The sequence below is a fragment of the Bufo gargarizans genome, chromosome 7 (assembly GCF_014858855.1).
Source record: "Bufo gargarizans isolate SCDJY-AF-19 chromosome 7, ASM1485885v1, whole genome shotgun sequence".
Taxonomy (NCBI): Eukaryota; Metazoa; Chordata; class Amphibia; order Anura; family Bufonidae; genus Bufo; species Bufo gargarizans.
The window spans coordinates 96,699,230-96,714,335 of NC_058086.1; the positions used below are offsets into that span (position 1 = coordinate 96,699,230).

Consider the following 15,106-nt stretch of genomic DNA (forward strand, 5'->3'; position numbering starts at 1 on the left):
TGAATGGAGCCTGACAGGGGGGTGATCAATGACAGGGGGGTGATCAATGACAGGGGGTGATCAGGGAGTGTATATGGGTGATCACCCGCCTGTCATTGATCACCCCCCTGTAAGGCTCCATTCAGACGTCCGCATGATTTTTACGGATCCATGGATACATGGATCGGATCCGTAAAAATCATGCGGACGTCTGAATGGAGCCTGACAGGGCGGTGATCAATGACAGGGGGGTGATCAGGGAGTGTATATGGGTGATCACCCGCCTGTCATTGATCACCCCCCTGTAAGGCTCCATTCAGACTTCCGCATGATTTTTACGGATCCATGGATACATGGATCGGATCCGTAAAAATCATGCGGACGTCTGAACGGAGCCTGACAGGGGGGTGATCAATGACAGGGCGGTGATCAATGACAGGGGGGTGATCAGGGAGTTTATATGGTGTGATCAGGGGTTTATAAGGGGTTAATAAGTGACCGGGGGGGGGGGGGGGGTGTAGTGTAGTGTTTGGTGGGACTGTACTGACCTACCTGAGTCCTCTGGTGGTCGATCCTAACAAAAGGGACCACCAGAGGACCAGGTAGGAGGTATATTAGACGCTGTTAAAAAAACAGCGTCTAATATACCTGTTAGGGGTTAAAAATTTCGGATCTCCAGCCTGCCAGTGAGCGATCGCCGCTGGCAGGCTGGAGATCCACTCGCTTACCTTCTGTTCCTGTGAGCGCGCGCGCCTGTGCGCGCGCGTTCACAGGAAATCTCGCGTCTCGCGAGAGGACGCGTATATGCGTCCAGGAGGAGTAAAACAACCACCTCCCGGACGCATATACGCGTACGGCGGTCGGGAGGTGGTTAAGGTGAAAAATTGAATGGGTTAAAGTGAGAATACTCAACATTTTTGACCTTTCAAAAGCTTTTCAATAACAGCCATAAGCCTACCATTCATAGAGTCTATCAGTTTCTTAGTCTGTTTCCAGTCATTTGTTTGTGCAGCAGCAATCTCAGCCTCCCAGACACTGTTAAAGGTGGACCTTTATCCTTCACTGTAAGTATCTTGTTTAAGAAGGGCCCACCAGGTTCAGTGGTTTGTAGCAGCTTGATGTGATATGTGGTTACGCTGCTCTCCTCCCCCTCCTCCTCTTACCTTTTGTGAAGCCCCAGCGTGCGGCATCTCGCATGCATGTGTGGCAGAGCATGTGGCGTTCCACTTGGTGTTTTGCATTGTCTTCTGCTTCGCCAGTCTGTGCTTTATTATTTGTCTCACTTCCCCGTGCTGCCGGGGACTGGGAGGTGGTGTCGGTCATTGTAGTCTGCTGCAGTTGACCAAGCATTCAGGAAGTGATGATTGCAGGGCTGTTGTCGCTCACCATCTCGCTGTGTCTTGTTTGCGTTAATAGCTGGAACGCTTTGGAAACAGTTGACTTAGTGAGAAAACAATTGTACGCTGAGCAGAAATCATTGAGCAGTTACCAGGGATATTAGGCAGCATGGAATACCAGGCGGATAAAATGAATGGAGAGCACACATTATGAAGCATTGCAGTTCTTAGATGTATGCACTCTGTGTGTCAAATTCTTCAAGCATGCAGATATGCGTTCCATGAGTGTTTTGACATAACTCAGTGGTGGTGAACCTATTGCACTGGTGCCAGAGTCGGCACTCAGAGCCCTCTCTGCAGGCACCCGAAACCTAGAAAAAGTCTAAGGTGTACCAATATGCGTTAGACTTTCCCTGACATTTATCAGTGGAAGGCGTGCTATGAACAGCACATGCAGTCCATTGAATGTAGGCAGGCTATTATAGCTGAATGATAACGTACATGGAAGATATACTATACTGGACTGTAGTATTCAGGTTAAATTGTCGTATTGGCACTTTGCAATAAATGAGTTTTGAGTTGCAGTTTGGGCACTCTGTCTCTAAAAGGTTCACCATCACTGACATAACTTATAAGATTACCACAAATAGCGGGAGTATTTAAGATCTGAAGCTCCTGGACATATGTACTCTGAATGTGTTTGTGTCGGAGTATGTGGATACATGAAATATATGTGATGATGTTCCATGTCCCTTGGAGTAGTGAGGGAAAAAAGATGGGGAAAAGGGAAGATGAAGGGGAAAAAAAATGCACCCAAACAAAGCCGAAAATCTGGTGCCTTCGTCTAGAGAAAAATCTAAAGCAAAAAGTGAAGGGCCTGGTAAAATTGAGACGTTTTTGAGTTCACCCATACCCAAGACGATACTGGCCCAAAAAGAGATAAAACGAGATGAACTTGATACAGGTACCATCTTAAGATATTCTGCATTAGGGTCAGAACAAGGTGAGGGGGGAGATGAAGTGATGGTAGAGCAGAATGTAGAGCAAATATAGAACCATCTTTGCTTGAAGAATTGTTGAGGGAACTATTGATGTGATGAAAACTCTGTCTACTCATATGGTAGCAGTACAAACTTGTACTATATATGGCTGATTAGGGAGTACTTAACCGCCTCCGGACCGCCTAACGCAGGAACGCGGTCCGGAGGCGGCTGTCTCAGGCAGAGTCACGCATTGGCGCGTCATCTCGCGAGACGCGAGATTTCCTGTGAACGCGCGCACACGTTCACAGGAACTGCAGGTAAGCAAGTGGATCTAAAGCCTGCCAGCGGCGATCGTTCGCTGGCAGGCTATAGATGCGGGTTTTTTAACCCCTAACAGGTATATTAGACGCTGTTTTGATAACAGCGTCTAATATACCTGCTACCTGGTCCTCTGGTGGTCCCTTTTGCTTGGATCGACCACCAGAGGACACAGGCAGCTCTGTAATAAGTAGCACCACACTACACTATACCCCCCCCCGTCACTTATTAACCCCTTATTAAACCCTGATCACCCCCTGTCATTGATCACCCCCCCTGTAAGGCTCCATTCAGACGTACGTATGTGTTTTACGGATCCATGGATCGGATCCGCAAAACACATACGGACGTCTGAATGGAGCCTTACACGGGGGTGATCAATCACAGGGGGTGATCACCCTATATAGACTCCCTGATCACCCCCTGTCATTGATCACCCCCCTGTAAGGCTCCATTCAGACGTCCGTATGTGTTTTGCGGATCCGCAAAACTCATATGGACGTCTGAATGGAGCCTTACAGGGGCGTGATCAGGGAGTGTATATGGAATGAACACCCCCCTGTAAGGCTCCATTCAGACGTCTGTATGTGTTTTACGGATCCATGGATCGGATCCGCAAAACACATACGGACGTCTGAATGGAGCCTTACAGGGAGGGTGATCACCCTATATAGACTCCTTACAGGGAGGGTGATCACCCTATATAGACTCCCTGATCACCCCCCTGTCATTGATCACCCCCCTGTAAGGCTCCATTCAGACGTCCGTATGTGTTTTAAGGATCCACGGATCCATGGATCAGATCCGCAAAACACATACGGACGTCTGAATGGAGCCTTACAGGGGAGTGATCAATGACAGGGGGGGTGATCACCCCATATACACTCCCTGATCACCCCCCTGTCATTGATCACCCCCTGTAAGCTCCATTCAGACGTCCGTATGTGTTTTGCCGATCTGTGGATCCACAAAACACGGACACCGCGGATCCGCAAAACACATACGGACGTCTGAATAGAGACTTACAGGGGGGTGATCAATGACAGGGTGGTGATCACCCCATATAGACTCCCTGATCACCCCCCTGTCATTGATCACCCCCCTGTAAGGCTCCATTTAGACATTTTTTTCGACGTCCAGTGCACATCTTGCATGATGTATGCAGTCCTGGAACAGGAGTTCAAGGGTGCATATCTATGTTCAAGATGTGAGCAAATTACCCGTTTGGAATCGCTAATCGAGTCTCTAAATGGGCAAGTTGCAACACTGAGAGGCATTAACAATTTGCAAAAGAGTTTGCTTCTCACCGAGCAAGCACTCTTTGGGGTAGATGAGGGGGAGGGTGACAGAGAGGAGGCTGAGGAAAGTGAGGTAGCAAGCTGGGTAACAGTTAGAAAGCGAGGTAGAGGGAAGAGTGCCAGGGAGGCTAGCCCTGATCTGACACACCCCAACAAGTTTGCACGTTTGGCAGATGAGGGGGATGTCAGTCCAGGGATGGCACTGCCGCAGCCAGACACTTCCTCTGCCAGTCAGGGGAATGCCAGCTCCGGTAAGCAGGGGACCAGGAGAGCAGGGCAGGCCAGACAGGTGCTGGTAGTGGGAGACTCAATTATTAGGGGAACAGATAGGGAAATCTGTCACAAAGACCGTGATCGCCGAACAGTGTGCTGTCTTCCTGGCGCTAGAGTTCGACACATTGCGGATCGGGTTGACAGATTACTGGGAGGGGCTTGAGAAGATCCAGCGGTCATGGTCCATATCGGAACCAATGACAAAGTTAGGGGTAGGTGGAGAGTCCTTAAAAATGATTTCAGGGATTTAGGTCAAAAGCTGAGGGCAAGGACCTCAAAGTTAGTATTTTCCGAAATACTACCTGTACCACGGGCCACACAAGAGAGGCAGCGGGAGATTGGGAAATAAATAAGTGGCTCAAGAACTGGTGTAGGAAGGAGGGGTTTGGGTTTCTGGAGAACTGGGCCGACTTTTCTATCGGCTACAGGCTCTATCGTAGGGACGGGCTGCACCTCAATGGGGAAGGGGCAGCTGTGTTGGGGAAGAAGATGGCTAGAAGGTTGGAGGAGTGTTTAAACTAGGGACTGGGGGGAGGGTAATTATGTTATAGAATGGGAAGATAGTGTAGATAGAGACCGGGGGCAAGGTAGTGAGACTGGGGGAGGAATGGAAGGAGGGACTAGAACAGTTCAGAAAGAAAGGTATAGAGTAAAAAATATACATAAACCTCTCAAATGTATGTATACTAATGCCAGAAGCCTGACTAATAAAACTGGTGAACTGGAATTAGTGATGTGTGAGGAGGACTATGACATAGTGGGAATAACTGAGACATGGCTGGATAATAGCTATGACTGGGCAGTTAATGTACAGGGTTACAGCCTGTTTAGAAAGGTTCGTCAAAACCGGAGAGGGGGAGGGGTCTGCCTTTCTGTAAAGTCCTGTCTAAAGCCCACACTCCAGGAAGATATAAGTGAGGGACATGAACATGTGGAGTCACTGTGGGTAGAGATACATGGCGCTAAAAACAATAATAAATTACTAATAGGAGTCCACAGAAAATCTACTACTAAACGAGATAGACGAGGCAGCAAATCATAATGAGGTGGTTATTATGGGGGACTTCAACTACCCAGATATAGACTGTGAAACTGAAACTTGTATATCTCATAAAGGAAACAGGTTCTTGGCAATAATCAAAGACAATTACTTCTCCCAACTGGTTCAGGACCCGACTAGAGGGACGGCCATACTGGACTTAGTATTTACCAATAGGCCTGACAGTACAACAGATGTGCAGGTTGGGGGACACCTGGTAAATAGTAATAACCTTCCAATTATCATTCAAAAGAGCGTTTCTACAGGGAGGAACAAAAATACCAAACTTCAAAAAAGCTAAATTTAGCGAACTAAGAGAGGCCATAGGCCTAACTAAATGGTATAAAGTCCTCACAAATAAAAATACAGCCACAAAATGGGATATCTTTAAAGCATCCTAAAATCTCATTGTGAGACGTACATACCGTATGGGAATAAAATGTTAAGGAACAAAAAGAAACCAATGTGGATAAACAGAACTGTAAAGAAAGCAATAAATGACAAAAAGAAAGCATATAAAACACTAAAACAGGAAGGTAGCACGGAAGCACTGAAAAACTATAAGGAAAAAAAATAGAACATGTAAAAAACAAATAAAAGGGGCCAAACTAGAGACTGAGAGATTAATTGCCAAAGAGAGTAAAACTAACCCTAAAATGTTCTTTAATTATATAAATGTTAAAAAGTATAAATCTGAAGGTGTCGGCCCGTTAAAGAGTAATGAGGGGGGAGTCGCAGAGAGCGACGAGGAGAAAGCAAAGCTGTTAAAAAAAAAAAATTTCTCCAATGTATTCACTGAGGAAAATAAACTGTCAGATGACATGCCGAATGTTGAAATAAATTCCCCATTAAAAGTGTCCTGTCTGACCCAGGAAGAAGTGCAACAACAACTTAAAAAGATTAAAATAGACAAATCGTCAGGACCGGATGGCATACACCCCCGTATCCTAAGGGAATTAAGTAATGTCATAGCCAGACCCTTATTTCTGATATTTGCAGATTCTATATTGACAGGGAATGTCCCACAGGATTGGCGCATGGCAAATGTGGTGCCAATATTCAAAATGGGTCCAAAAACAGAGCCTGGAAACTATAGGCCGGTAAGTTTAACATCTGTTGTGGGTAAACTGTTTGAAGGTTTTGAGAGATGCTATGTTAGAGCATCTTAACGGAAATAAGCAAATAACGCCATATCAGCATGGCTTCGTAAGGGATCGATCATGTCAAACAAATTTAATCAGTTTCTATGAGGAGGTAAGTTCTAGACTTGACAGCGGCGAATCAATGGATGTCGTGTATCTGGACTTCTCCAAAGCATTTGACACTGTACCACATAAAAGGTTAGTATATAAAATGAGAATTCTCGGACTGGGAAAAAAACGTCTGTAAGTGGGTAAGTAACTGGCTCAATGATAGAAAACAGAGGGTGGTTATTAATGCCCCAAAACCCCAAAACCCATTGCCCAACTTCTCCTGAGTACGGCGATGCCACATGTGTGACACTTTTTTTGCAGCCTAGGTGGGCAAAGGGGCCCAAATTCTAAACAGGCACCTTTAGGATTTCACAGGACATTTTTTACACATTTGAATTTCCAACTACTTTTTACGCATTAGGGCCCCTAAAATGCCAAGGCAGTAAAACTACCCCACAAGTGACCCAATTCTGGAAAGAAGATACCCCAAGGAATTTCGTGATTGGCATAGTCAGTTCATGGAAGTTATCATTTTTTTGTCACAAGTTAGTGGAATATGAGACTTTGTAAGAAAAAAAATAAAAAATCATAATTTTCCACTAACTTGTGACAAAAAATAAAAAGTTGTATGACAGTAGAAAGAAAAGACGCGGCACTCACCGAGGTCTGAAAATCTTCACAAGGCTTTAATGCTTACTGAGTGGCATACTGCACAGGCTGGGGAGCGGGATGGCCATGTTGCGGATCGGCGGTGACGGCCGTTTCGCGCAGGGATTGCGCTTCTTCAGACCGCCTATGACGCACAGGCGTACAAACGTACATTTAAGTGAGGCCGCTGATCATCACCATGGTGATCACAGACGCTCCCCAGGTGCGCAGCTGTAGGAAACAGAGAGAGGGAAAATAGCAACATTACAAGCACATACATGATTGCAATACAGCAAAGACATAGAGACATTCTATCTAACCTGGAGGCGACAAATTCCAGAGATTTGACATCATGATAAAGAGAGGATACAATACTAGTAATATATAGAGAAACAAAATCTCAAAGTAGCATGATTAAATAACATAGACCATGAATGCACCCCATGGATGAGGGATACCAGCCTAAAGACGGCGGGCAACCCCTCCCAAGGGTGTGCAGACGTAGAGGCACCTATACTGCACAAAGCAAAACAGAATGGTGAGAAAGGGAATAAATAAAGAAGTTTTAGGGAACAAACCCATCAATAATACAGAGGTCAAAGAACTATAAAAATACCGCCATATCATTTTTATTGTTAAGGCCATGGGATCCAATGGCACCCGTCTTGATGATCCATCGAGCCTCCCGCTGCAACAAGAGGCGGTGGCGGTCCCCACCCCTCGGGATGGGTCCCACGGCCTCAATGCCAGCAAAAGAGAGGCTAGATGGATCACCATTGTGGGCAGAGCAGACATGATCGATCAAGCGGGGTGAACCTCGACCAGTCGTAATGGAGTTAAGGTGTTCCAGTACTCTCTCAAACAATGGCCTGATGGTCTTGCCAATGTAGAACCTACTACAGGTACATGTAGGGGGACGAGGGCAACGCAAAAGGAAGGAGCACCCAAACACGCAAATCCACGAGGAGAAGGCGACAGGTTACCTGGAAGCAGTGAAAACCCCTGATTCACCCCCGTCTACACAGGACTCTCCCAGTTTTGTTATCAATCTTATGGCCTACGAATTGCCCCCGAGCTGTATCTCACTCCTCCAGCGAGGACTGGGATACAGCTTGGTGGAACAATTTAACCCTGTTGATTTTGAAGTAGATCTGTATAGGGCGGTACGCAAACTGTTCTTGAGGAAGTTGTTTGCGGAGAGTAGCTCCATACACCCCCCACCATTACGTAGCGAGGTCCAAGCTCATATGACATGTGCCGATTTTCATTTACAGCATAGATTCGACACTGAGGAGATTTTATGTATTCAGTTTTTGAATATACCACCGCGTCCGAGCCTCAGACATCATTCACGGGAGGCATCAGGTCCACGTTTTTGCCCCCCATGCCGACGGGCTCCCCCATTGACCTCTTCCACAAAAGAGTACTTAGGGATGTACGTACACTGATTTATCCGGTTGCACCCCCTAACACTACTCATGAGGAACGAGCTGCCTTACAATGGCTCTGTGTTCTTGATGATGTGGTCATCAAGCCGGCCGACAAGGGGGGCAACGTGGTCCTGATGACCATGGCCTATTATTTGGAGGAAGCCTCCAGACAATTAGAAGATAGCAGTGTGTACCAGAAGCTTAGTGACAACCCTGTCCCGTCTATACTGGCCAGGGTTCATTCACTTCTTTCTAAGTATGTTGACATAAAGTTCCTGCCCAAAAGCATTTTAGACAAGTTGGTCCCCAAGTTCCCAAAGAACCCGGCCTGGTACTTTGTTCCGAAAGCGCGCAAATTGCTGTCCCATCCCCCGGGACGACCTATCGTCGCCGGGATGGGGTCAGCTACTGAACCAATTTCAAGGTATATGGATTGGCTGCTTAGGCCTTTGCTACAAGGTACTCCCAAGTATCTTAAGGACACCGGGGACTTCCTCCGCGCCGTCAATAACATTGAATGGCGGGAGGAATTCCACCTTGTGTCCTTGGACGTGGAGAGTCTTTATACGGGTATCACCCTTGACGCTGGTTTGAGAGCCATAGCGTCCGTTCTCAGTCGCTCGGACAAGAGTGCTGTTTTTTCACAGTTCGTACAAGAATCTTTAGATCTAATACTCACCAACAATGTCTTTCAGTTCAATCATCAGTGGTACAGCGATGGGCACACCGGTGTCGTGCACTTTCGCTAACCTGTATCAGGCGGTGTTTGAGTTTTCCATGGATAACCCCTTTTTCATGTATGTCCATCATTATCTGCGCTACGTGGATGATGTGTTCCTGGTCTGGTCGGGCAGCGAATGTTTGTGCAGGCAGTTCGTGCAGCATCTCAATGAAACCAATAAAATGAACATGAAGTTCACCCTCAACTTCGGTGGCAACGATCTAGATTTTCTGGATGTTCACGTCACCGTCGTTGATGGGGTATTGCGCGCTACAGGCTTTTGGAAGCCTACCGCAACCAATTTGCTGCTCCACCAGACCAGCTTCCATCCCCCGTCAGTAAAGGACGCTGTTCCTTTTGGGCAATTTATACGTTTGCGCAGAATCAATAGCACTGACGAAGATTATTTTAGGCAGGCTCACCAACTAAAGGAGAGGTTGCTCGAAAGGGGTTATCCCAAGAAGGACGTGGTGGATGCACTCCATCGAGCCGCTCTCCGTCCACGACTTAGTCTCCTTAGTGACAGGATTCAGGATAGCAACGAGGACAGGTTTGCGTTCATCTTTAAATTTAGTGCGGCAGCCGAGATAGTGAAACGAGCCGTGTTGAACAACTGGGACCTTTTGAAAGGTGAACCTTCTTTGGGGGGTGTCGTCTCAAATAGTTTGGATCACCTTCAAAAAATGCCATACTTTGAAAGACAGATTGGTCCACGGTGTGTTAAGGCATTCCAAACTGTCTAATTGTCTGCAGAGTAGAGTACCCCTGGGTAACTACAAATGTGGAACATGTTCCTTTTGTTCCCATAATTCACAGGGAAAGACATTATCATTGGGGGTGTAACACACAAGGTCAGGGAGTTTATTACCTGTCGTACCTCATACGTGGTTTATGTTGTATCATGTACCTGTAGTAGGTTCTACATTGGCAAGACCAATAGGCCATTGTTTGAGAGAGTACAGGAACACCTTAACTCCATTACGACTGGTCGAGGTTCACCCCGCTTGATCGATCATGTCTGCTTTGCCCACAATGGTGATCCAACTAGCCTCTCTTTTGCTGGCATTGAGGCCGTGTGGCACATCCCGAGGGGTGGGGACTGCCACCGCCTCTTGTTGCAGCGGGAGGCTCGATGGATCATCAAGACGGGTGCCATGGGATCTCATGGCCTTAACGATAAAAATGACATGGCTGTATTTTTATAGTTCTTTGACCTCTGTATTATTGATGGGTTTGTTTCCTCAAACTTCTTTATTTATTCCCTTTCTCACCATTCTGTTTTGCTTTGTGCAGTATAGGTGCTTCCACGTATGCACCCCCTTGGGAGGGGTTGCCTGCCGTCTTTAGGCTGGTATCCCTCATCCATTGGGTGCATTCATGGTCTATGTTAGTTAATTATGCTACTTTGAGATTTTGTTTCTCTATATATTACTAGTATTGTATCCTCTCTTTATCATGATGTCAAATCTCTGGAATTTGCCGCCTCCAGGTTAGATAGAATGTCTCCATGTCTTTGCTGTATTGCAATCATGTATGTGCTTGTAATGTTGCTATTTTCCCTCTCTCTCTGTTTCCTACAGCTGCGCACCTGGCGAGCGTCTGTGATCACCATGGTGATGATCAGCAGCCTCCCTTAAATGTACCTTTGTGCGCCTGTGCGTCATAGGAGGTCTGAAGAAGCGCGATTCCTGCGCGAAACGGCCGTCACCGCCGATCCGCACCGTGGCCATCCCGCTCCCCAGCGTGTGCAGTATGCCACTCAGTAAGCATTAAAGCCTTATGAAGATTTCCAGACCTCTGTGAGTGCCGCGTCTTTTCTTTCTACTGTCCATGAAGTTTATCTCTATTTACGCTGAGCACCACGATCCAGGTCTGTTGGTGAAGCTGCTGGTCTAAGGACTTACTGCATTACAAGGGGCTTAGGTGATTTACATGTTTGTGCGGTGCTGCTGTTTTTCATCATTGTCTACCCACCATTAAAAAGTTCTATAAACTCGCTATGCCCATCAGTGAATACCTTAGGCCCCTTTCACACTGGCGAGTATTCAGCGTGGGTGCGATGCGTGAGTTGAACGCATTGCACCCGCACTGAATCCTGACCCTTTCATTTCTATGGGGCTGTTCACATGAGCGGTGATTTTCACGCATCACTTATGCATTGCGTGAAAATCGCAGCATGCTCTATATTCTGCGTTTTTCACGTAACGCAGGCCCCATAGAAATGAATGGGGTTGCGTGAAAATCGCAAGCATCCGCAAGCAAGTGCGGATGCGGTGCAATTTTCATCCATGGGTTCTAGGTGAGAGTCTATTCACTGTATTATTTTCCCTTATAACATGGTTATAAGGGAAAATAATAGCATTCTGAATACAGAATGCTTAGTATAATAGTGCTGGAAGGGTTAAAAAAAATAAAAAAGTTAACTCGCCTTATCCTCTTGATCGCGTAGTTCCCGGTCGGTCTCTTCTTTAGCTGTGGGCTAAAGGACCTGTGGTGATGTCGAATCACATGCTCCATCACCATGGTGATGGACCATGTGATTGGAGCATGTGATCTGACATCACCACAGGTCATTTAGCCCACAGCTAAAGAAGAGACCGACCGGGAACTACGCGATCAAGAGGATAAGGTGAGTTAACTTTTTAATGTTTTTTAACCCCTCCAGCACTATTATACTAAGCATTCTGTATTCAGAATGCTATTATTTTTCCTTATAACCATGTTATAAGGGAAAATAATACAATATTCAGAACATCAATCCCAAGCCCGAACTTCTGTGAAGAAGTTCGGGTCTGGGTACCAAACATGCGCGATTTTTCTCACGCGAGTGCAAAACGCATTACAATGTTTTGCACCCGCGCGGAAAAATCGTGCATTTTCCCGCAATGCACCCGCCTCTTATCCGGGCAAAAAACATGACGCCCGTGTGAAAGAGGCCTTAGGGTGTCTACTTTCCAAAATTGGGTCATTTGTGGGGGTTTTCTACTGGTCTGGGCATTGTAGAACCTCAGGAAACATGACAGGTGCTCAGAAAGTCAGAGCTGCTTCAAAAAGCGGAAATTCACATTTTTGTACCATAGTTTGTAAACGCTATAACTTTTACCCAAACATTTTTTTTTTATCAAAGACATGTAGAACATTAAATTTAGAGAAAAATGTATATATAGATGTCTTTTTTTTAATATATTTATTTTTTTATTTTGCAACTGAATGTGAAAAATGTCATTATTTTGCAAATATTTCGGTCAATTTCGATTAATAACAAAAAAAGTAAAAATGTCAGCAGCAATGAAATACCACCAAATTAAAGCTCTATTAGTGAGAAGAAAAGGAGGTAAAATTCATTTGGGTGGTAAGTTGCATGACTGAGCAATAAACGGTGAAAGTAGTGTAGTGCAGAATTGTAAAAGGTGGTCTGGTCATTAAGGGTGTTTAAGCTAGGGAAGCTGAGGTGGTTAAATAAGTTTTTCTCTAGGATAAAGAACATTGAATTGTCATTGAAAAGCACTCAAATGGATGTGAAAAATTTGAAAAAGGATTTCTCTAAAATACAAATTGAGAATATGTCATTACTCTCAAAGGCTATTGATTTGGAAGCCCGCTCTAGGCAGTGTAATATCCGTGTTTTGGGATTGCCAGAATGAGTGGAGGAAAAGGACCCGGCTATTTTTTGCAGACATTGATCCTGGAAAAACTAGGGAAGGAAGTATTTCCAGCCTAACTTTGAGAAGTATATAATTGTACAGTCCATTTTTTAAATCATCTGAGGAGTTTTTGGAATGGCTGGATACTAAAGGGCTGTAGTATTGTATTATTGTCTTAGTTGTGGCTGGGTGGGGGGGAGGGGGGGAGTGGCTCTAGTTAAGAGGTCTGGAGTTTGCTTTTCTGCACAAACCTCAGATTACTGAGGCCGGTTTTAAAGGATTGGAAAGGGAAGACCTGGATGTCTGGCTTGTAAACTTAGCACTTAGCTGCAGCACTCTCTTTTGTTTTTATTGACATGTATACTATGATCCATCATTGATCTGCTGCTATCCTGGGTCAATTCAAAACATATTTCATAGAGAAAGGCATTTAGCAACGTGTGTGTTAGGAAGGTGGGTGCACTTTGTTAGTATTATGTAAAAATGATGATATTAATTAATCTGGTTGTAAAATTTACCTTTTTTTTAATTTTAGGTGGAGTTTGTCAAAGTGTTTTCACCAGCACAAGCAGAAAATATATCTTTGTGGCAACATGTTTCCCCGTCATTCCTACCAAGTGCATTGAGATCACAAGTTGAAACCGGCTTATTTAAACCAGCGCTGTCTCAGTGCAGAAACTTACTTAAGGGTAAAAGTACACTTGAGTGCATAAAACAATTGGTAAGTGTTACTGTAAATGTAAATACACTTATGACCATCTTCATGCAACTTTATATGTACAGTTTCAGCAAAATTGCTTACTTGGGAAGATCTCTGACTGCATATATATAACTTTGTAAGATTCCTACGTTACAAGTCCTCTTCAGCTCCCCTACCATTTGCCAAACCAAATTGTGTCATCCACATCTAATATGTCACCCACAGTGATATTCACCTCAGCCAATTATTGTCACAGAAACTTAACTTGCTGATGCACAACAGTAGCTGGAAGTTATTGTCACTTTAAGCTCTAAAGCCCTGCCTGCCAACGGCCACACAATTTTGACAGGGATATTTATTAATTTATTTTTTTAATCGGATAATTTTTGTCTTTTTACAAATTAGTGGTACAAAACGACAATCGCCACAACCCCCTCTTCCGTCCCTCCTCAGTGCAGTGTCCTCCCCTCCTTCAGCAATTTCTATACCTTATTCCTACCAGAAGGTAACCATTCCACCCTCATGTACTACATCCAATGGTCATCTATTGGTATTCCTACCTCTCCGGGCAGAACTAAATATTCCTATTGACGGGGATATGTTTAAATGCATCCTAAACTTTCATTTTGAGAGGTATATTCTTTGTGGGAATAAAATGATCAGGTACAAGAGAACACCAATTTGGATAAATAGAAATGTAAAGGGGCACTAAATAAAAAATAAAGCATTTAAAATACTAAAACAGGAAGGCAATGAAGAAACACGAAGAAACTACAGAAAAAAATTGAAAACCTTAAGGACAGTTAAAAGCAGCCAAGCTGCAGACAGAGGGGCTCATTGCCAAAGAGAGTAAAACTAACCCAAAAATGTTCTTCAGTTATATAACTGTTGAAAGGTTTAAAACTGAATTTGTTGGCCCATTAAAGAGTGATGAGGGAGAAGATGTAGAGAGCAATGATCTTTTGCTGATGAAAGCAAGTCTTCAGGCTCAGATACTCTTTGAAAGAGAAACTTAACTCTACACTCCAATGAAGATGACAACTACACTTCAAATGATGGTTAACCCTTTCATGACCAAAGGTCATTGATGCCCCAGTGTCCAGGTTAAAATTTACAAATCTGACATGCGTCACTTTGTGGTAATAGCTTTGGAACTCTTTTACTTATCCACGTCATTCTGTTTTCTCGTGACACATTGTACTTCATGACAGTCATAAATTTGAGTCAATATATATCACCTTTATTTATAAAAAAAATCCCAAATTTACAAAAAAATGTAAAAACTTACAATTTTCTAAATTCCAATTTCTCTGCTTCTAAAACAGAAAGTTATACCTCATAAAAATATTTATTACATAACATTCCCCACATGTCTTCTTTATGTTGGCATCATTTTGGAAATGTTATTTTATTTTTTTAGGACATTTAGAAGCAATTCTTAAAATTTTTAAGAAAATTTCAAAAAACCTACTTTTTAAGGACTAGTTCAGGTCTGAAGTTACTTTGTGGGGCTTACATAATGGATACCCGCATAAATTACCCC

General features: G+C 44.4%; 1 protein-coding gene across 4 annotated transcripts in view; it reads left to right on the forward strand.

The window, feature by feature from the left end:
• C7H1orf112 (chromosome 7 C1orf112 homolog) overlaps positions 1 to 15,106 on the forward strand; it is a 674,745-nt gene that overhangs the window by 467,852 nt on the left and 191,787 nt on the right. For all 4 annotated transcript variants that reach the window (XR_006390915.1, XM_044302156.1, XM_044302158.1 and 1 more), the window contains one exon: positions 13,399 to 13,584. Coding sequence is in view for 3 of the 4 variants with exons in the window: in XM_044302156.1 (XP_044158091.1) it covers positions 13,399 to 13,584 (186 nt within the window). In the remaining variant the exon portion in view is untranslated. The remainder of the gene's footprint in view (positions 1 to 13,398; positions 13,585 to 15,106) is intronic.